This window comes from Lutzomyia longipalpis, chromosome 2, assembly GCF_024334085.1.
Source record: "Lutzomyia longipalpis isolate SR_M1_2022 chromosome 2, ASM2433408v1".
In the NCBI taxonomy this organism is placed as follows: domain Eukaryota; kingdom Metazoa; phylum Arthropoda; class Insecta; order Diptera; family Psychodidae; genus Lutzomyia; species Lutzomyia longipalpis.
In genome coordinates, this window is record NC_074708.1 from 34067348 (window position 1) to 34091852 (window position 24505).

General features: G+C 34.5%; 3 protein-coding genes across 6 annotated transcripts in view; all 3 read right to left on the reverse strand.

Annotated features, from left to right (window-relative positions):
• The window catches only part of LOC129790342 (clavesin-2-like), an 891203-nt gene that overhangs the window by 294392 nt on the left and 572306 nt on the right, over window positions 1-24505 (reverse strand). The window lies entirely within an intron of this gene.
• LOC129790146 (cAMP-specific 3',5'-cyclic phosphodiesterase) overlaps window positions 1-24505 on the reverse strand; it is a 102672-nt gene that overhangs the window by 68417 nt on the left and 9750 nt on the right. For all 4 annotated transcript variants that reach the window (XM_055827487.1, XM_055827485.1, XM_055827486.1 and 1 more), the window contains exon 2: window positions 8776-9933. In XM_055827487.1, coding sequence (XP_055683462.1) covers window positions 8776-8864 — 89 coding nt within the window. In that variant the 5' untranslated portion in view covers window positions 8865-9933. The remainder of the gene's footprint in view (window positions 1-8775; window positions 9934-24505) is intronic.
• LOC129791264 (uncharacterized protein K02A2.6-like) lies at window positions 23189-24499 on the reverse strand. The gene has a single exon (XM_055829333.1). It carries the CDS (start codon window positions 24497-24499, stop codon window positions 23189-23191), a length of 1311 nt encoding a protein of 436 aa, XP_055685308.1.

Below are 24505 nucleotides of genomic sequence, written 5' to 3' on the forward strand. Positions count from 1 at the left end.
GTGTTCTGGAGGTGACCTTGAAATGTATCGCAATATACATCAGATTATAGCTTATTTTAATAGCTTTCCATAACTAGTCAAGAAATTTCTGTAGGTCTAATAGAACTTAAGATATAAGCATTTTAATCCGTCAAATTGCTAAATTTTACAAAAAATAGACTTTGCCTACTAATACTACTCACAAATTAAATTACAATGCATAGACTGACCCATCCGCGTTGTGGTATACCAACTCTAATAACTGGACGCGTTATGATTGACTTTGTTATATAATATCATAACTTCATCATTTTGCAGCATATAACTACATCAAAAGGCGACATACACGTGCGCCAAGATGAAGCTCATTTCTCGACCTCTACGAATCTCTTTATGAAGCAAGGAGGATATCACCTCGTAAAAGCATAAGAAGGTTTTTTTTTAACAGTCTAAGTACCTATACCAAACTACAAATGATAGCATCGTGGTTTACCGTGATAATATTTTACTATATTAGTTGGTGTTCCACTTCGTGGCCAACACCAAGTATTGTAATCGTCGGAAAAACCGACCACCTCAGATCGGGCTCAAACTTGGTATGAGCACGTTTCAGACAACCCACATTCCAAAAATGGTGGTGGAAAATTTTTGATCCGGCCGGCCGGCCGTCCTGCCGGCCGGCCGTCCTGCCGGTCGCCCAAACTTTGCCTTATATCTCAAAAACGGTAACAGATAGAGACTTCCGGTTTGAAGTTTTCTATAGAAATGTGGGTGTAAAATTTCATTTTTTCGCATTTATAAAATCCAAGATGGCCGCCGTCCGCCATTTTGAACTACTGTCAACCAGTTCCCTTATAGCTAGAGATCTGAAATTTTAGTATGTTGTAAGGCTCAGTGAGACACTTTCATCGATAATTCATACTTGAAAATCGGTCAAGCCGTTTAGCAAATATGGCGGTCTAAAGCAAAAAGTATTTTTTCGATATATCTCGAGAACGGCTTGACCGATTTTGACCATCTTGGTATCAAATGAAAGGTATTGCGAAGCCCTACAACTGTCTAGAACATTCCAAGTTTCAAAAACATCCGCAAGAGGCGCTAAAATCAAAAACAAAAATTGCCTAACTTTAAGGGGCAATATCTCCGAACATCTGTTATAGATTTCCTTTAAATTTTGATATGTTGTAGCCTGACTCAATATCTTTCACCAGTCCGAAAATGAAGAAAATCTATGTCTCCGTTTAGAAGATATGGCCATTTGAAAAATTCTTGCATTTGAAAAGTTCTAAGAGCCATATCTCTTGAACGGTCTGTCCGATTTTGCTCACTTTGGTATCTAATTAAAGGTTTTGCAATTATCTACAACTTTCTAGAACATCAGAAACCTCTAGAACCATTCCTTCAGGACGAAAAATGCGAAAAAACCTTTTTGTGAAACAAAAATCCGCCATTTTGTGTTCTGGAGGTGACCTTGAAAATCATTGAGATATATGTCAAATTATAGCTTATTTCAAGACCTTTCCAAAACTAGTCACGAAATTTCTATAGGTCTTATAGAACCAAAGATATGATCATTTTTATGCATCAAATTGCTGAATTTCACAAAAAAAATCAACTTTGCCTACTAATTCTGCTCACAAATCGCACTACAACGCATAAACAAACTTCTACACGTTGTGGGACACCAACTCTTATAACTGGACGCGTTATGATTGACTTCAATTTGTGTAAACTTTTTGCTAAATAAATAGATTTAGTAATTATCTAGTTTATCCAAAGGCAATCCTAATTTAATTAAACTATTACTTAAAGAAAATTTCTCAAAGTCTTATGGTCATGAAAGGGTTAACGAAACGAAAATATGGAATCTTAAAGAGTAACATTTTATACATCCAAATTTAAGTGATTGAAACGGTGTATGTAAGTTGAGTATCATACTTCTTTCGTTCAACTCATAATTGTATCTTTCATCATGAACATTAAAAGCAAACTCATCCAAATTATGATCTGAGTTTTGAATGTATATCTTTTAACAAACACAATAAAGATGATAAAACATGAGAGGGAGTGAGGCTAAAATTGGAAAATCTATGAAATATAAGAGCTGCGAAACTTTCGTTGCCAAAGCTAAAAGCCACGAGAAAGTCATGAAGCAAAGAGTATCATAGCCAGTTTCATATTTACGAGGTATACCTAATCTCGTACCTAATGGTTTAAGAGTGATGGAGGGTTAATTTCAGTATAAAATGAGAAATTTGTATTCCACCAACGAACATAGCCAAAAGGGTTTCTTCATCATCGTTTGAGATTAATATAATATTTTGTTTGCTCTGAATTTGTCTCGTATATATATTCTCCGAGAGACAGTGAAGGGCAAAAAAAATTCAACTCCCCTGCATTCATACGTTAAGGAACATCCAGCTCCTTCTTCAAGAATTATTTCCATTCCATAATTGTCCTTTCATTCACAAGAAGGAGTTTCAAATCAAGAAGTTTTTTTTTGTGTGTGGGTAGATTACATAAAAGAAAAACCATTGAATGAATTAATTTAAATTATATATACCTACTCAAGTAGTATATATTTAGTAACGTATGTATATAATTCATAGCAAAAGCTTTAGTTCTTTCATTCACCCAATCTCATGAAAAAAGGTCAATCTGCTTTCATGGACAAAGTTGACCTAGACTATATCAAAACCTTTATGAATCAACATTTAAAATTACATGCAATATTTCTTCTTTTCTGAATCATCTTTGCGCATGTATGTATGTACGTACATACATATATATATGTACTGTATATCATACATGCTAGAAAAATATTGAGGTAAGGCCATAAAGCTTCTTTTTCCATTTTTCATCACTACTTTACCTTGTCTTCTATCCTATATAGCTCGCCTCGTACCTTTTACTCAATTACTTGGTATACTCTTCAATAAATATTAGCACATCAACGGCACTGAATAAAACCAATCTTCCTCGTCCGGAATATGTTCTATATAGATATTATATATTTTTTCCAGAAATAGTAATTATATTTTAGGGAATACCACCGCATGCTGAAGGATAAAAAATAAATAAGTCTTCCCTCGTCAAGCTCTCGTATACTGTTTCACCGAGAGAATAATGTTCGCATCATCAAAATTTGCTTCTTATGAGATAATTCGCGATTTTATCTTCTCCCGCTGGCACAGACTTTTCCACGTGTTTCCATGGCTTTAAAGAATCGCAATAAAAAAATCACTTAATATTCTTTACCGCTCATTCTTCAATCGTATTTCATGTGAAAATCCATAATTAAAAACGAGAAACCATCATATCTCTCTTACTCTAATAATATATGGAACGTAGTCGAATTTTATTCAATTGGTTGCGAAATAAAATTTGATATAAAGCTCCTTTATTCGTGGTATGACGTGGATAGGAGTCCTTTCACACTGAATAGATAAGCTTGATAATTATTTGCCCTAATAAATGTGTTAGGGCATTTTCCTAAAAGCAATATAAAAGATGAGAGTAGAGCTTTATCTCTATATAGCAAAGACATAAAAATCCTTCAGGCTATATTGTTTCTGTGGATTTCTTAGAGTGATTTATCTGTTACCTATGTAAATAAATATTGTAAAAATCATCCCGAATAGGAATAGAATGGAATGCGATAAGAATATAAAATATATCTGACTGAGATATATTTAAATTACAATCATATTTAGAACGCATGAACATGTTACATTAGAACAGGACATAAATATGACCCTTATTTGCATTTATATTACTCATTTACATCTCAAATAATAACGTTGAATAATTTTCATTTAACTTAATTGAGTTAGTTTTGTAAAGTTTTCTTTTTTCATTAACTTATGAGTAACTAAATGTTAATAATCTTTACGTTCTGTTTACTTTACACATTCTAAGTGAATGCCTAAAATATTGTGTAAAATAGCATATTAAAGGAAACTTTACCCCACTACAGTGAACTTCCTACGTTATACATCATTTATTAATTTTCCTATTGAACCCTTTTGCGAATCTCAAATTATTGCACATGAGGAATCATCTGAAATTAGATACTAAATGAAGAAGGAAAAGGGTAAACTTTCGGTGAGCAAAAAAGGGGGGTTGATTTTATTTATAGAGCTTTCTCTCTTATATGGCAAAACGACGCCATATCCCATAATAAAAATATATCGTCTGTAATAATGTCAAGGTTGATAATTTTATCGCGCTATAATATATTTTTCACTCCTTTTTATGATTATTAACTTGATAGTAATTGAGTTTCTTTAGCTTTTTTTTCTTCCTTTTATACATTCTTCCTTCTTTCTATAAACATTGTTTTCCTCATGCATTCTTTCATTCTCATTACACCACATTCTCACACACCATACACGTGTCACATAGGAATGAATGTAAATTAATTTATTTTTAATTATCACATTTTAATTAATCTATATGGATATTTATATGCACATTATGATGTAAAATGTTTTGCAAATATTGAAATTTGCATTAACTGGAGAGAACCTTTTAAATTGCCCAGGTAAAAGTCTCTTCGCGTGCAACCGCATTTTCTTGTTGAGCTAATGGTACAACACTTACTTGTGAAAATCAACGCCAAATTGTATCTACGAGTGGAAATTAATATGCAAATTGCATTTGATCGGATTCTATAATTTTAATTGATCACTAATTCCCTCACAAACTCATTCCACACTTTTCAAGGCCTTTCCATTAAATCTACTGATTGTGTACACAATCAATTCATTGCATATACACAGTTCAAAATTCATTTTATGCATACCTACATACATTATATATGTACATACATATGTTCACGGAGGATAGTGCAATAAAAGGACCAACTTGTTTTATTTTTGTAAATTTTTTTGTGACATATTTGAATTGGTTTTTTTTAATAAAGTCATGAATAAAAGATGAATAGTAAAATTTATTATTTTTTTTATACGCAAAAACAATACCAATATTTTATAGGTAAAATGTAATTGAGTAAAAGAAAGATTATCAAAAAATTTACATTTACATAAAAAAAACACATATTTTTCTCTCTGGAATGATTTAATTTATTTTGCAATTTCATTAATAAAATTTGCATTATAATGAATTAATCTGTTATTAGTTTAATCTTTCCTAAGAATTATCGTCAGCAATTTCATCATAAAATCCACATGGAATTTTCCTTTTCATTGAGGTATTTTTGCAACTAATTTTTAAGTAATTAGTTTATTTGAATTTTACCAGCCCTACTGAAAATGTCAAAGTAATTGTAGTAATTGCACTAAAATGCACCTGTATTATCCCAATGTCATAATGCATTACTTTCCTATATAAATAAGCCTTTATATAGTGGTGTTTGCGCAACTTTCATCATATTCACTTAACTGCAGTTCTTGCATCAACTGAAAGCTCAGCACAAATTCTACACTCACTGTGCTGCACTGAAAAGCGTAAGAGCTTTTCCCCCACAACTGGGTGTAATCAGTGGGGCGGAGAAAACCCTCATGTATTTCAAACGGGTCAAATTTACTTCATTTAATCATTCCATTTTACTAAATATATACACACAAATGCGTGGTGCACACGAACCATCAGGATTTTCTCCTTTTACATGCTTATTATTGTGATACTAAAATTAAATATGACTGTATTTAGCGGTTAAGGGGGATAATTTCGTACCAATACAGCAAAACAGCAAAACGTTAACAAGTGGAATTTACTTTTATGCTGGAAAATATCTTATTCATCGTTTTTTTTTCTCCTGAAATATTTCCCCAAAGTATTAGTCAGGGATCAACTATGTTTAACACAGTATTATGTTGCAAATTTTACATCAAAAGTTTGCACATACTTAAAATATATTTTGCAAAATAACTACCTGAGCTATTGCTCGGTATTTTGCCTCATACATATTTTCTTGCTTAATATTTTTTTTTTTTCAATAATAATAATTAATAATTTCCATTTTTTATGGTAAATTCAAAATATCTTAAGAGAATGTAACAAGCGTTTGTACACGCATTTAAGAGCTCTTGAACGGCGTCGCAGAATGTAAATGTGCGTGCAAAACAGTACCTAATGCTTAAAATACAACTTACGCACAGATTTAGCACAATAAAATGTATTACTCAAATCTTATCGAAGCTCACCATCATGATTGTTATATATAGCATACTTAAGATGAATGATTGAGAAAAGCTCCCAACCTTGACGAATTATTTATAATCTCTTACCTCCACCTTTTACACAAGCAGTCCTCAGATCCGGGGGACTTTTACGCTCAAACGCGTGAAAACATCAACCTCCCCCATCTTTGTAATATGTGGTAGAACCACCCCCTCCATGTAAGTATGTGTGTGCTCTTGAAATGAGGGTTTTGGGGAGGCGAAAAATGACAAAAGAAAATGGGAAAGTGGTGTAAATAAATCATCGCGAGAAAAGCAACACCTGTATGAGGTGAATGCATGTATTTGCCGACGTCTGACGCACTTTACCTCTTCAATTCTTCACCAACACACATTTTTGGGGTTTAGCTCTTGGATGGTTTGAGTGGCATATTCCCTAACAATATACTTTTTTACACATGACGGTACCCCCTGGCTGTTGAAATGCACGAACAGGCGTGAAAAATGTGAAAAGCGCGTGGAAAATTGTGTATTTACACAAAAAATTTTAAAATTAAAAAAAAAAAACTCACCCACAATAGAGGCTAACAATTTAACGTGCTGCTAATTTATTCACTATACATTTAATCTTCTTATATATTTTACAACTTATAGCCCCGCGTGCCGAACGTGACTCATATTCATCAAATAAGGAAGTTTACGGAAAAAAATGTAGCTTCAATATGTCTTTCAAGTCAAGGAACATTTAATATACAACTGGAATATTTTGCTATATATAATTCAAATTCCAATGTGCATAAAATTAAAGAAAAATCGCATTTTGTATGCCACTAGAAGCAATTTTCTATGACACTGCATTTTCAAATGCATACACTTTCTCTTATAATGTGACATACTGTTGTAGTGAATGAATGCACGACAAACCCCATTACAAGCCATGTACGTCACACTTTGTACACCCCAACATACCTTTTCAACATTCACGCTCGGGGTGTTTTTCCGCTGTGACTTGATTTTCAAATCCTCAGCCACCATTACAGAGGGTGAAAATGATTATTATGATGCAATAACTAATGAAAGTAATTTGCATATAATTTGCGTGTATGTAACAACTTTGAGGACATACCCTATGGGATTGGATTGTATACTACCTACATTGCATTTATAGCGTATGCAACGAACAGCTTTTTCTTCAAGAATTGTTTTTTTTTTTGTAAAAAATAATCTTTCGCGTAATGCAGGTAAGTAATTATAATAATTGCTGCTAAGTATTTATTGCATTTAATAAAGTATAAAAATAAACGAAAAAAAATAGTGCAATCCCTTAAAGATTCATGTATGGAATACCTACAAAGTTTACGTTATGCTCAAGGGAGGGTAGGTGCACAGAATAATATATAAATCAATTTTGCAGAAAGCTCACATAACAAATTTTCCCTTCTGCTTCTAAACTTTATCTCCAGAGATTTTTATGACGTATACTTAAATATGATTTGTAATACTTTAAAAGTTATTTGAAAATTTATTTCAAAGTCAACGAAAAACTATTTTACTATAAATCATAAATCATAATTCATTCAATCAAGGCTTTAGTACCAAAACTAATCTAAGGAATTACTTCAAAATTATAAACAAAAAGACGAATTTGCCACAACATTAAGAATAGTCCGAATAGTCTATAAGGTGTTGAAAGTTTATATAATTAAAAATTACTACATAAAGTGGCATACACACAAGTCTCAGAAGACACACGAATTGAACCAATACTACCGCATATGGTGTGACGACGATATATATTTTATGATAAACCATATGTTTACCCACTGAAATTTTATTAGTATAATTATTATTAAGAATTTCGGATATTTTGTTGAACTGTGAAAGTTTCCCGCTATTTAGAAAAAAATACTATATATACATACATAACACATGATAACGTAAAAAATTGAATAGGGGAGATTGGGGTTCTTTTGGAACTTTTGTGATATTTTTTTTTTCAAACGTTTTGCATAATTTTAAATTTTTGTTCAACAATAAAATATAAAGTTTTTTAAAATTAACAGCTAAGAAAAATGTCAGAAAATTTTACATGAGAGAATGAAGAAAATAACATTAAAATCATTTCCATAAAACCACGTCAATTTTTTAAAAATTAGAATAATGAAATTCAAATGGCTTAAATATTAATTTATTTATAAAAAAAAAATGAATGTTTCACTCGCTTGACCCTTGTCTCCCCTAATGTTATTTTAGAGAACACCTTTTAGTAAATAACATTGACTTTACGATATATTTACACAGATTGTCAGACGTAAGATGATTTAATTTAGTGTTTGCAGATCATATTCAGATGATTTATAATTTTATTATTGAGAGCAGCCGTCCAATATAAGATAAGCAAAAGAGGAAGAAGAAAATGTGAGATGTGAAATTTTATTTTAAAATTTTCTTACGTCATTCCCAAAAAACTTTATGAAATTTTTAATACGAACTGAATGATTTATAATGCTAATCATCAGAGTTATCACACAAGGTTGACTAATAGTGGAGTCACTTTGAATTTTCCTAACTATAATAAAAGTGAAAATTTTCACCACAATTTGTTGCGATGATGTGATAGAATGAAAAATAGGATCAAAAAGAAATGACTCACCGAACGTTGGCCAAAGTGTGTCGCCGATTCTTGAGGTAGCGGCTGTGATACTTCTGCAGATCCCCGATGGAACCCTGTTCAGCTTGCATTTTGGGTAGTAGCAGCAGAGCCCCTGAGGTGCCTGCTGCTGGTTGATCACTCCTGGCACCACTCGATGCGGTGTCGCTGGAAGTTGTAGATGTGATCGATCTATTGCGCGACTTGGCGTGCTTCCGTTGATGCTTAGCACGTGGCGATGGCGACGTGAAGTCGTCGGGTACGCAACGATCGTAGAATTTGACAATGGCACCCCTTGCAGGTGTGCTATTTGTGAAAAATGCCTGACGCGCGACACTTAGGTCCTCCTGGGACTGCTGTCGCGATGATTCCTGTGTCTCTTCCTCCTCCTCGATATGTGGCAGAGGTGATTGCTGCGGTGGAGCAAAGCGTTGCTGTATAACAGTGGTGTACGGCTCCAAACTCACATTAGTCAACTGTTCCTCGTCAACGGGTGAACTAGGGGGGCTTGTTGCGGGGGCTGCCGAGCCCCCGCGACAAGGTAGGCAACACCGAAACACTGTGCCCCCCAGAATTCAGTGGCTCCGTTGGCGTCACCCTGCCACGCGGTCTTTAACCCCTTAATGTTTCAATACACTTATGCACAATTTTTTTTTACAACTTGTTAAAACCACCCCTCCCAAATAAACAGACACTCTTCCTAACTCCTCACACTCCCAACACCAAGTAAGCTCGCTTAGCACATTCCAGAGCTATACATGGAGATTATGGGAAGCCAAGTTATGGGAATAAACATATACGGGGAGTGCGAAGTCCGCTGCCAGAGTCTCAAGATCTCACATTCGTAAATTTAATTTGTACAACATGACGGAGGTGACCAATGGTCGCTTCTCCAGTCGCTGCAGCCCCAGATTCTGGAACAAGCAGCTCGACCACACCGGCCAGCAGCGGGACGCCAGGACGGCCACATCAGCTGTCCCTTGGAACCTACCAAGCAACAAGGAGGCTTTTTCATCGCCGGATTGTTACACGATGTGCCACATTTTGTCGTCTCAGTCTCCAATAGGGGAGGGCTCCCTCGTGCTCCGTAGTTCACCCACTCATTCTCTGACGACCGCCTCCCTGACCGACCACACCGCTTCAACGTTGCTCACTCGCCACCTGTGGAGGCAAAAAGAGGCGCATGTTAGAAGGTCTATTAATAGGGCGAGAGATGAAACATCTAATTTTATATCTGGATCTGGAGCACCTTTCGTCCCCCTGCACCACCCCATCAATCTCTAAACATTCAACCACCCACAAACTTTTTACCTCACTATATGTAATTTTCATACAGTGTCTACCAACTCTTTCTCACTCCAAACCAAAGTCACATGAAAATATTATTATGGGGGTGCTATTAATAGACAATTTTACAATATATTAAATTTGTTTCGAGATTTTGACTCCGGCAGAATGATTTATTATTATAACGTTATAACTATGACTGTGGCAAAAAAGGGGTTCTGGTATTCTCCGATGTATAGCAGCTTCCTTTTTGCTTTTTGGGTTTGAGGGACAACGATGGAGGATGTCCATCAATTTAGACAAATTGCCAAGAGCTCAAAATAAAGACAGGGAACAACATGAAAATTTGCGATAGAGTGATCCGACAAGGGAACAGGAAGAGACCAAAATTGCCCCAAATTTGTGGGTATGGGTGAAACGTTTATGCGGAACAAATATGAACATTAATCGAAATATTTAATATGCAATATCTCACAGCAAAGATTTTCCATCATTTACAAAAATTTTGAATAAAAACTTCTTAAAATAATTAAATAAAACAAATCAAAGTTTTGTTTTAACGCAGAAAAAGCGCCCCGAGGAAGCTTATTTAAGGAAATACTTCTTCCAAGAAGCTTTTATTGAATTAAGAAAGTCAATCATAACGCGTCCAGTTATTAGAGTTGGTATACCACAACGCGGATGGGTCAGTCTATGCGTTGTAATTTAATTTGTGAGTAGTATTAGTAGGCAAAGGTGATTTTTTTTATGAAATTCATCAATTCGAAAGACAAAAATGGTTATATCTCAAGTTCTATTGCACATACAGAAATTTCTTGACTAGTTCTGGAAAGGTATTGAAATAAGCTATAATCTGACATATATTTCGATACATTTCAAGGTCACCTCCAGAACACAAAATGGCGGATTTTTGTTCAACAAAAACAGTTTTTTGCACTTTTTGTCCTAAAGGAATGGTTCTAGAGGTTTCTAAAGTTCTAGAAAGTTGTAGAGTTTTGCAAAACCTTTAATTTGATACTAAGATGAGCAAAATCGGTCAAGCGGTTCAAGAGATATGGCTCTTAGAACTTTTCAAATTCAAGAATTTTTCAAATGGCTATATCTTCTAAACGGCGACATAGATTTTCTTCATTTTCGGACTGGTGAAAGATATTGAGTCAGGCTACAACATATCAAAATTTAAAGGAAATCTATAACAGATGTTGGGAGATATAGCCCCTTAAAGTTAGGTAATTTTTGTTTTTGATTTTAGCGCCTCTTGCGGATGTTTTTGGAACTTGGAATATTCTAGACATTTGTAGGGCTTCTTGAAACCTTTCATTTGATACAAAGATGGTCAAAATCGGTCAAGCCGTTCTCAAGTTATATCGAAAAAACACTTTTTGCTTTAGACTGCCATATTTGCTAAACGGCTTGACCGATTTCCAAGTATGAGTTATCGACGAAAACGTCTCACTGAGCTCTACAACATACTAAAATTTCAGACCTCTAACTATAAGGGAAGTGGTTGCCGGTATTTCAAAATGGCGGACGGCGGCCATTTTGAATTGTGAAAATGTGAAAAAATGAAATTTTACACCCACATTTCTATAGAAAACTTCAAACCGGGGGTCTCTATCTGTTACCGTTCTCGAGATATAAGGCAAAGTTTGGACCACCGGCAGGCCGGCCGGAAGGCCGGCAGGCCGGCCGGATCAAAAATTTTCCACCACCATTTTCGTAATGTGGGATGTCTAAAACGTGCTCATACCAAGTTTGAGCCCGATCTGAGGTAGTCGGTTTTTCCGACGATTACAATACTTGGTATGCCACGATTGTGGTATACCAACTAATATGGAGGGAAGGCAAAGTAGTTGTCTTCAGCAGTAAATGAAGGTAAAATAAAAGAAGAAAATCCAATCTACATTCTTTTCTCGTATTCTGCACTTGAAAAATAAAATGAATTTCACAGAGCATCCTTTCACCATGTCTCCAGTGACTTAATCAATTTGCAGAAAAATATGCTGAGTATTCATAGTATAATTTTTGTCTCTATAAACATAAGAATTAATTCAGAGAAGATTGTGGGAGAAAATTAATTTCCCTCGAGATTCACCGCAAAATTTAATGCTCTGTTTGCTGAGGAAAAGTACATACTTCTTACTACCAAAGTGCTTGATAAGACCTCGCTGAAAATATAAGAATACGCTTTGATTGTGTTTTTTTTAAATATTTTTAGTGCTTGAAATAATAAAAAAAATAGTTTACAATATTTGATGAAATAATTTTTTTATATTTTTGCAAAATAATTGGTTTAATCTTGGGGATATAAATAGAAGAAAAATTTAATTTTGAGTCATTCCATTAATCTAATTTTTCAGGAGCTTTCAATTTACGCTATCCACATAATCACAGTCAAAAAAGCTCTCATCGTGGCGTGGGTTTGTTATATATTTGCAAAATGTTGACGTATCTACTTCACTTATTTAATTTAGGGCGAATTAAATTTATTTTTAAATTTATTCAAAAAATTGGCTTCTAGTATCATATACCTACTCATATATCTCACCAGTACATCCAAGTCATAGAATAATGAATACCATGAATACCCATCGACCAGCGAGGAATCAGAAATCTCTTCATTTCCTGTCTGTCGCTTTTCTTTAACGCGAGTATTTCGTTTGTTCCTAATACAAATTCCCTCCCATTCCATTGAGCTCAATCAATTGCAGAAAAATCCTCGATTAGCATTTCATTTTCTCCTCCCTCGAAATTATCTGCCACATCCAACATTCGACACTGAATGAAATCGCGATCTTATTTGTCATTTTCTGCACAAATGAAATGGAAATTTTTTTGACGATTTTTCATGAATATAAAATGAAAAGTCTCAGATTCACTTGATTGCCATCATGTTCACGCCGCATGACAAATATCGGCGCACGACTCCCAAACTTTTTTACTATAAAAAAGTTTGGGATGACGTGGCGGAATGAGAGAGAAAAGAGAACTGTCAAAATGGTTGGGAAAGAATAAAAACGTTGTGTGTGCAAATTTGCATTTAATTTTATATTTTTATACAGTCCGCTGCTAAAATTGCTTAAGTATTTCCTTGCCACACGTGTGCTATTAATTATAGAAGTGGCAAACATTCAATCAAAGTGCTCAATACGTGAAAATTCATGCTTATTGTGGCGCAGTGAAATTCCCCACGAGGCCGGAAGAAATGTACTGGTAAGCTGACCAAGCTTACGGGAGCTGTGTTTCTTTCAGTGTACCAATTTTGTGAGAGAAAACTAGAACGCGAATTAATTTAAATACGCGCAAAGTCGGGAAAAGTAAAAAGTCATACGCTAATAAATCTTTAGAAGGCCATATCTCGAGAACGGATCCATAGATTTTCATAAATTTTTTTTTGTTTGAAAGGTCTTGAAGTCAGCTATAACATATCGAAAAATGAAAAAAATTTATGTCGCCATTTTCGAAAAATTCGAGTTCGAAATTTTCGAAAACTTAGTTTTTGACTTTAGCGCCTCTTGTGGTCATTTTTCGAAGTTGCAATGTTCTAGACATTTGTAGGGTTTCTCGAAACCTTTCATTTGCGCTTGAGTTGATCAAGATCGGACTTGTAGAACCCGAGATATGACATGCCAACTTTGGAAGGCTATATCTCGAGAACGGATCCATAGATTTTCTTCATTTTTGGCATGCAGCTAGATAATATGGTCAGCTACAACATATCAAAAAATGAAAAAAGTTTATGTCGCCGTTTTCGAGATATTCATCGAAAACTCATCGAAAATTTTGTTTTTGATTTTTGGCCCCCTAGCGGTCACTTTTGAAACTTCCGATGTTCTAGAGAGTTGTAGGGTTTGTTGAGAGCTTTCATTTGACCCCGAGTTGATCAAAATCGGTCAAGTCGTTTTCGAGTTATGGTCGATTTTCGATGAAAAATTGTGGCGGCCATATTGACTAAACGGCTTGACCGATTTTCGAAAATGAGGTATCGTTGGAAAGCTCTTGATGGCCCCTACAACATATCAAAATTTCAGCCCTCTAGCTATAATAGCGGCTGAGATATAGCGAAAACAAAATTTTGAGGTTATTCAAAATGGCGGACGGGGGGGTGGGGGGGTGGATTTGACCTCATAATCGGATTTCTTCAGGTCGATATTTAAACTTTGCCGTTTACCGCAAGTCTCTATCTATCACCGTTCTCTTGCAATTTAAGTTTGGAATCCGGACGGCCGGACGGCCGGACGGCCGGCCGGAAAAAACTTATTTTTGGCGCATACGTTTTTTGGAATGTGGGGACCCTAATTCGTGTTCATCCCAAGTTTGAGCCCGATCTGACGACTTTCGATTTTGCTCGGTACACAAAAGCTGTGTCTGAAAGAAACACAGCTAAAAATTTTTTTGTTCCTCCAAACCGGAGACATTTATTAACTCTGCGTATATCTGCAGGTGGGATATTTGCTGCCGGACAAAGAGACGACGCTTACTCCCTTAAAGTTGTGGGACCATTACTAACGCTGAGTATATCTGCAGGTGGGATATTTGCTGCCGGACAAAGAGACGACGCTTACTCCCTTAAAGTTGTGGGACCATTACTAACGCTGAGTATATCTGCAGGTGGGATATTTTGCTGCCGGACAAAGAGACGACGCTTACTCCCTTAAAGTTGTGGGACCATTACTAACGCTGAGTATATCTGCAGGTAGGATATTTTCACCCAACACATCACACACATGGATTTACTTGCAAATGACTGTGAAATTTGGTATGATGAATTTGAGACAAAATATACCCGAAAAAAAATCCATGGATAGTGAGAGATAAAATACAGTCTATAGTATAATAATTTGAAAGAAATCAGTTCATTTCACACCAAGATGTGAATTAGTTATGTTAGGTATTGCTGTATGTAGAAAGAATTACTATTCATTGGATTTTTTTTACAATTGGAGCTAATATTTTTTTTTTCTTTTTTGCTATTTGCATAGTTTATTCTTTATATTACGTCGTTTAAAATAGGTGTAGCACCTATTGTATAATACACAGAAATCCACTTTCTTATGTAGTTACAATAATAAATGCTGCTTCCACGGTAAGTGCTTTTAATCTCATTGAATCATAAACTGATTTTATTTTAGTTCATTAAAGTAAGTACTCTAATAGTAGAGCATAATATGTCAGCAATAAAGAAATTTAATTTAAGTATTAAATATTAAATTTTTTTATTGCATTAATTTAAAAGTGAAAAATTCATTTATTTAAAGCTTATAGGTTACCTATATTTATTTTTCCAGATAATATATTTTTCTTGGATATTTTTTTCGTTTTTTTTTTTTTTGGCATAAATGTCATATCTAGATACTATTTCAAATCTTCAAAGGAATTATGTATCTTACCTAAGTATATAAAAGTTCTGTAGGATTCGAGACTCAAATCCTTACCGGTATAATCTGTGTGGGAACATTATGTAGGTACCTGTATACCTATATAATATTCTTTTAAAAAAATCCTTTTGAAATTTAATGCCAAACAGAATGTACATAGTATGTAATGTGTATGTATCAAAAGAAACATTAAAATTAATAGCAACCCATTTATAAGGAATGAATAAATAATATCATGTTTCTGTACGCATTGATAGTAAAACATAACATGTACCTACATACATATGTGTATGTATTCATCAAATTGCATTTTTTTTTCACTACGTGATATTACTTTTTTATGGTTTTCCAATGTCTCATTCATATCCCAAATAGGATCCCAAATATTCCCATATATAGCGAATAACCGAAAGTCAATGCGACTTGTTGATTCTCCACCCTACTTTATTGGACGAAAATGGGCGAAATCCATCAAAGAGAATGAAAGAAACACGGTTGTATTCGGTAGATGAGAAATGGAAGGCATGGAAAATGTATTTCTGTCGCTGAGTAAACAAAATCACATTCTTCCACTCCTCTTTTTCCAACCATGTTTCTTCTTCCATATACGTTTCGCGGATTCGTGAAAATTATTTGCCAAAGTCATCATTCATTTCCTCCAAGTCTGGGGACTACCCCGAAGGAGAGCGAGATCTATTGAATTTTTACCCCGCGCTTTTTCTCATTTAGATATTAGCTTTCTTCCAACGGCACGAGAGAAAGCAATTATACCATCATCTTTTCACCCCCTATTTCAGCAATTTTCGCAAAAGTTGAGGCGACAATCGTGGAATTGTACACATTATACTTTATTGGCCCATTCAGAATTCCACAGAAGCGACTAAGACTATGCTTCGAAATACGTATGTATAAGTACTACTACCTCTATGTTTCAGAATCGATTGATTTCTAATTTTATTCGAAGCAAAATATTTGATCAGGACGTCTGCAGGCACAGACTCACAGAGAAAGTATATTTTTACAAAATATATGCGTATCAATGCGGTATCAATAGAACATATTGTTCCCTATATAACATGGTATTCTACGCTGAATTTGCTTTTACGCTCTATTACCATCACTCACTTGGTTTCATATTACATTTCTGAGAAATATTAAATTATGTCTTTTATTTATTTCTATAAACAATATCAATTAAAAGACATCGTAATAATCATTTTCAATGATTAATTTCTACAGCTCATTCAGCCCATGTTCAGTCTTATTGAGGTTCGATTATGAAAACAAAACGAACCCCTTTTAAAATTCTTTGTAGACTTAGAAATGTTGGAAGAGTATTTTTTTTTAAATTTTCTAATGTTTATCAACACAAAAATGATTCAATCTTGTGAAGAAATTATGTTTCATGTGCAGAAAATTAATTAATTTATTCATACCTATATTCATACCTACTTGTAATGGCTTCAGTTAGTATTAGAATTAAAAAAAAAAACACCTACGCCTAATCATTTGTAATTCAGTGGTATCAATTAATATTTAGTGGTAAAACACAGTGGAGAGATTTGATGTAAGTGAATATCTTCTCTCTATGGGCTATTTGCTATATATACCATCCCTCTCTTGTAAGATTATAGAAGCTCTATGTTCCCATAGTAGCCCTGAGCTATACCAAATTGAATTTATTATTAAATTGTAACCCCCAGATATAACTGCAAATTATTATTTCTGGCACGTATCAGAGACCGAAATTCTGTACAATTTTCAACATTCACCAGTATAGATGAAAATTCCTCGTGGTATTGCTGGTGTGAGAAAATGTTAGAAACGCGCGCGTTTACCTGTGCCTAAAGCCTTTAATGTGAAATTTAAAATATAAAATTACACCGGAAGAAAACTCCAATATAATCTTCTTATTTTTACATTATTGGTTATTATGTGAATCCTGCCCTTATATTCTGTGGTATGGTTCAATAACTTCTGAACAAATATTAAATTAAATAAAAGAAATTCACTTGGAAACATTTTAGATTTAGAGCCAATTTTGCTCCTTATGGCAAATTTTTTTTGTTGATTTAAAAAAGTTGGACGTATTTTACGTAAATTGAGACATTTAATTAGAAAATTTTCATGCACAACACAGCTACATTATGCCCAAGAGAGTACAAAAACTCTTCAAAAAGTGAGTGAAAGGATGGGAAAAGCAATGCGGGAGCAATGAAACTTCTTAAGATAAGGGATGGTCACGTTATTTTGGAAACTCGGGGACTTTCAAGAGCGATTTTCAAGCCAATTTTGAAACCAAAAATTCAAAATTTGCTTGTACTCTCGTTAAATGGCCAAATAATGATAAGAATTCAGTAATTTCGATTTAGAAAATAAATTTTTGTGCTCAAAAAAATTATTTGAAATTCTCACATTTTGGCCATTTTGTTCCTGTAGAGTTTCCAAAATAACGTGACCATCCCTTATATAACTATTTGCTCAAACACAAAACATCAGTATTCCTCGGGCATTTGACGTAAGAATTATCGTTTAATGTTGTGGGAGGAAAGAAAACGGGAAAACTTTCTTCTATATAACGCTATCAAGGATATCCTCTGTAAGTTACTTTTGGTTGCATTCCCCTAAAGCATAAGATATCTAATTACAAAGTTGACAATGTTTTTGTCAACGTGCACGCACTTGGAAGATTAATAGAAAGTTTTTCCATTAACACATAAAACGCAATAGTGGAAAAACTGCCTAAACATTTGGAAGGGGTGTTGTCTGACTGTTAAGATGTCAGGAAAAACAGTCACATATAAATACAAACTAATTTGTTTTTCTTCATTAAATTCTCTTTCCAAGAGACGTGTGGTAATTTGTCGCTATATATTTGCAATTTCTTCTTTATACACATTTTCCTTATTCAGTGAGAAGCAAGCAACAATGGAAAGAAAATTATTCGCAAGAAAAAAATAAACTCTAAATTGACCTTTTTCTTTTTACTGATTCTTGGATTTTATAGGGCCCTCTTCCCCTCTAAACTGGACTTCTGTATTTGACAAATGCAAAAAAGGATCGTTTATCCAATTTAAAGAAAAAAAATGAATTAGGAAGAATGCTTTGAAAAAATTGATCAAAATTCGTCTACCACAATGTCATAAAAATAAAGGAACAAAAAGGGAAAAAAAAGCAGATGAAGCTTTTTTTCTTAAAAAACACTCGTCACCTTTTTTGTCCACAAATGTATGCCTCATTCTGCAAAACATTGTTATGTCTGTGCCTCACTAAATATGTAAATTTCTTGCCCTGAACTATTAACCGCAGTACCGCTCGCGTATCTCAGACGTGGTTGGCAGACGGGGTGCCCGCGATAAAATCAAATGTAATTCCATGGGGAAGAATGGGGGAGTGGTGCTGTGAGTTGCGTGTCTTCCGAGCTGAATTACATTATTTGCCCAGGATGAGATTCGTGACGTCACTAAGCCATGTCCTTCTCGCTGTCTTCCTTTCCCACTTCATCCCATACATACAGCTTACAGATTAAATTCAATATAGAGAAAATCTACCACACTTGGATTGAAATCAATGACGACGCGCTTCGTTGCAATAATTCAAACACTTGTAGCTTTTTTTCCACAAGGAAACTAATAAGAAGACATTACTATATTTTTCTTTTAACGAAATATTTCGGGAAGGAGGAAAAACAAGTTTTGAAATTTTTAATGTATTTTTTTTTATTAAATACTTTTTGACCCAGAGAAAAAATATTTTCTTTGACGGAAATCAATTTTCAATAAACCTAATGATTTTCTTTTTCAATCCTTCGGACCTAAATTTAACTTGAGAAAATATATATAAGATCCATTTTGTCCCGCCTGACATACTACATACATTTATATTCTCTTTCTGATTGAGCTCTTTTCCTTGGGAAAAGTTTCGTGAATTTTCACCCTAACAGTCCGCTAGGTATACATACATAAAATACGAATATAAGAAAATATGAAAGGCGGAATAACTCTATTACCCGAAAAATTGAAGTAAAGCGGCAAGAGAGTGACTTTTTGGTATTCGCAATCCCCAGAAAGCGACATTCTTTGTGGAACTTTTAAGACATGGGGAGTCACATAAATTCACACGACAGTGAGCTTTCAGGTAGAAACTCAAAGGTCGTCGTTTTTTAGGGTGTGTTATATCAGTATATGCTTTCCAATACCCTCACCTCTAATGTTCTTCCTTAACAATCTGTCCACTTCTTTCGGTCTTTGCACACATGAGGAGGTTGGGAAAGTTTAAAAAGGGTCAACTATTTTTGCGTGAAACGTGACAAGCCCTAAATAGGAAATTTTCGGGATATGTGTGGCTACTAAAGATGTCCCTTCCCTCGCACATAATACTGCCTTCTATAGCAAATTTGACAAGACATATAGAGGCAAGATATAAATCAGAAATGACTGAAAGTGATGAGAAAAACTTTTTTCTGTGCTGTAAATTAATCTTTGAGAAGTGGTTTTGTGGAAGAAATATTTTTTGTTACATTTAATCCTTACGTTTGGATGAATAAGAACTACGTTTTAAAGACAATATATAATCTATTACCTACATTATGTGGGTAGGGGTAGATAGCAATGCCGACTATAACTGAAAATTTTGAAAAATAAATAAAGTTATGTTTTTTTTTGTAAAAGGCATAATTTTATTAAATAAACGCTTCATATTTATTTTAATTTAAAATTCATAATGAATGTGTTTTTGTTTTTCAACATCCACATCAGTCCATTTAATAATACAATAAATATCAACAAGTAGCTGTTTGGGTTAATGAAAGAAAACTAAATGATTTTTTCCTTAACGGACTCAACTTTTCAGCTTATGTATAAAATAATATTGAACCAAATTTAACGAATGACGCAAAGAGGAATTCCTCTTCCGTGACTTTTAACAATTTGACGTGATTGTGGTTTATTAAGAAGCCATTATGGAAGTTGAAATGTATGGTAGCTGTATGTAAAAAAAATCACAGCTAAACGTTGATACGTTGATGCAGGACTAAACCCTTTTCATCCCACTTGGGAATTGTGCTATGCCAAAGACACGTACACGTTTTCATGCATTTTTTCGCATAGCACCAAACAAAAAAATTAAAAGAATGAATTTCCCATGGAATGCAAAAGTTTTCCATTTTACCCAGTTCTTCGTGTATGATGTGCAACGCCATTGAATGAAATTAACGAACTGCTGTTTGTTTTCCACAAAATTTATCATGAAAATCCTCCATTGTTTTTGGGGGGGGGGGGGAATCATGTCAAGTTGCAAAAGTTTTAAAACTTTCTCTCAACTATCTTTCTATACCATTTCAAAAATTATTTAACAATTAATGTGGTTTTTCCGAGCACGCTTTTACTAAGCTTTCACATTGAGTCATGAAAAAATGTAAGACATCCACCTAACTCAAAGTCCAAAACAGTAGATAAACTGAAATAGCTAAATGAAATTTGAAAAATTTTTATTTTAAAATTTCGTGTTAGTGCTGAACGTTTACTGAAGGATTTTTCATTAATCGTAAAAATAAAATTTCGCACATAAGAAGGCGTTTAGTCGTTTTTTTTATAGATTGTAGTAGAGCAAATTATTTTGAAACACAATTTGGTTTGATGACCCACTATCTGGAGCTGTTATCACAATACCTTGAATTGCGTACGTCATCGAAAAGTTAATGCAAGTACGTTGAGTGTATTTGATAATGAGAGTAGATAACTCATTGGTTTAAGCATTTAGCGTTCGAGTACGCATATGTATGTACATAATATTCATACATACATATTTTGTGACATGATGGCAATTTGAAATTAATCCCTAAACAGTTTATACAAATTTTGTTTCTAAATCTGATTCATTATTAGTTGACCACAAATCAAATTGAATGCAAGCTTTGCCATGGCACAATTTAATTTATTTTAATACTAAACTAGATTGGAGGAATTAGTGTTTCACATTATGAGCTTTATTTTAATTATATATGGTAGTAACGTATTAGGTAATCATTTTGATTGGTTTCAATATTGATTCAATGATGGATGTTATTGTAAAAACCAATATTACTGAATCATATTTAGGTCTCACCTGTTCTTTATTAGTTGCAGCGAACATTTTGGAAAACATTTTAGTATTGTATAATGTAAACGAAAATATTAGTATTGATTTCCTCTTTAACGGAAGCTCATCAAACAAACTACGTGCAAGCTATGGCTTTTTCATTTAGGACTATATAGTAATGAAAGCCCAAAGAAAACTCATAAATTTTAGCTCAAAGAAAATGAGTTACTTTACTGTGTTTTACTATGTGTATGTATAAAAGAAAAGAATTTCAACAACACATAATTGGATACTGTGAGGCAATTAAAAGTAATTTTATGTCCCTCCTCAATTTTTTTTTACATGCTACTCGTGCAACATTTTGTATTTTTCCTCCGCAATTTATTAATTAGAATCATTAAGAAATTTCTTCGAAAACCACTATAATAACAATTTTTCCAAAGATATTAATTTAGAAAACATGTTCAGTGTTGAATTGTATATATAATACACACTCACACATAAAATCCCATAACTAAGAATACCATTCATTTTAACACCTATATTCACTTTAGCTTTTACACTTCATTGTCTAATTTGAGCTTTTTCCATTATAAGTATCGATAATTCTGTGATAGAGTCAAATCCAAAATACCCTATGAATGGAAGTGGGGACAAAGTGAAGGAAGAAAAAAAAAGTTCTTTGAATTTTTCAAACAAACCCCCTACTTCTCCGGGGGTGATACACCGCGAGTGTAAATTTAAATTCACGTCAATGGTTCTGTCTTTTCCATGTACAATGTTAAATGTACTGAAATTCTCTGTACATTAAACCGAAGAAAAATATCAAAAGGAATTACAGAGATGGTGGTGATGCCACATAAAATTTACCACCTCAATTTTGTCACATTGTGAACTTTTACCATATATACACGAGAAGTGCGAGGGAGAGCGCGAGAGATCTTTCATGATAAAATCCTTGAAGTTGTGGAAAAATTGTGTCAATTTTACTTTATGGTTCTTTCATGCATTCTTCTATTTGATCTACTGTACTACCAACCGCAACAAGTAAAGTTCCAATTAATTGAGGAAGCTATAAAGGTTCTCTATGTAACAGTGTGGTAATAAATTGAAACATGTGGATTTAATTTCAACAAAAACTTCCAGTATAGATATTCAGAGGATGTACGAATATTACTTCGAATCTGGTAACATTTTAGGATACTCTCAATTAATTTTATTATTTTAGTATATTATTTGAAAGACATATGTATACTATGATAATGTGATGAATATTATACATATTATGCATATCGAACTGAATATTTATAATTGAATGTCTTCATTGATGATGAATGGAAATAGAAGACTTTTATACATCAAATACAGAAATTATATTTATTCTCTCTATTAGTACTATACGAATGGGGGAGTTAAACTATTTGACACCAATTACCATTATTGCCTCACTCTGACTGTCCGAATTAAATTGGCGACAAAATTTCCTTATAACCTGTACCGTCTATTCTAGGTACCTGTAATTATATGTATTTATTAGAATCCCAGCCTCGTTGCTCAGGAGCCCCAAAACACACGTCTGTACTTCACGATATATATTTCAAAAGTGACAAAATCCGTTACAACTATTTACACTGTAAAATACATGACTAGAATACACTACACCTCTTCCCCCTTTAACTCAAAACATAATCTCTCAAGTATGCCGGAAGACGACGCTCTCGTTGGGGTCGTGGTTCCTGTTCCGGTGACTCTGCTGTAGTATTTACAATACTCTCAGAGGCACTCTCAAAATCGTTTTCCTCCTCTGATAATGGTTCTCCATCGTCAGGCTCATCTTCTACATTCTGCTGTCCTGAAGTCGCTCCGAAGTCTTCCGGTGGTGGTGTATTCTTCACAAGGCGCTCAATCATCTGGTTTACATGGCGTCTCCACACTGTTCCATTTTCAGTCTGAACTTTATATGAGACAGGTCCAGTGACCTCTGCCACCCAAGCTGGAACCCATTGATTGCCCTCAGAGTAGTTTCTCACATACACTGCATCTCCCACACGGAACTTCCTTGGCTGTTTCTTCTCTTTTCCTTCCCCTTTGATTTCCTCCGGGTGTATCCTGCTCAAACATGACTTCAGCTTTCTTCCCATCAATAGCTCACAAGGGGTTTTTCCTGTTGCGTTGCTTGGTGTTGTGTGCTGAGCAAATAGATAACGTGCCAACTTCAAATTAATATCATTCCCTTCAATTTTCGCCAGAGCCTTTTTTGCCTTCTGTACCATAATCTCTGCTTGTCCATTGCTCGCAGGATGCCAAGGAGATATTGTAATACCACGGATGTTGTTTTGTTTGTGAAACTTCTTCATCTCTTCAGACACAAACGCCGTACCATTATCTGTGTATATCTCAGAGGGTACACCATGTGTCGCGAAAAGCTCTCTGAGAATGCGTATGACCTCCTTGCTGGATTGTGATCGAACAATCTTCACTTCCAACCACTTTGACATGGCATCCACTACTATGAGATAAGTCACTCCTTTCACAGGTCCCGCAAAATCCAAATGTAGCCTCTCCCATGGTTTATGCAGTTCTTCATCTGAACACAGTGGTGCTCTTGGCGGACTGTTTCGGACCACTTGGCACCGCTCACATTGCTTGACCTTGGTCTCTATTTGCGCATCAATACCAGGCCACCACATGTAGCTTCTAGCTATCGCTTTCATGTTCACCATGCCCCAGTGTGTAGCATGAAGTGAATTCAGCAGTCTCTCTTGGAGCGTCTTTGGAACTACGACTTGATTCCCCCTCAGCAGGACATCTCGCATGATTGACAATTCTTTACGAACCATAAAGAAGGGTTTCAACTCAGGGTCAGGACATCTGTCGGGCCATCCTTCCAAAATCCACCTCTTCACACGCATCAGTGTCTTGTCCTTCTTCGTGTGTTCCTGAATTTCCACGGCTGAAACAGGGATGACGTCATCTTGTAGCATTAGAAT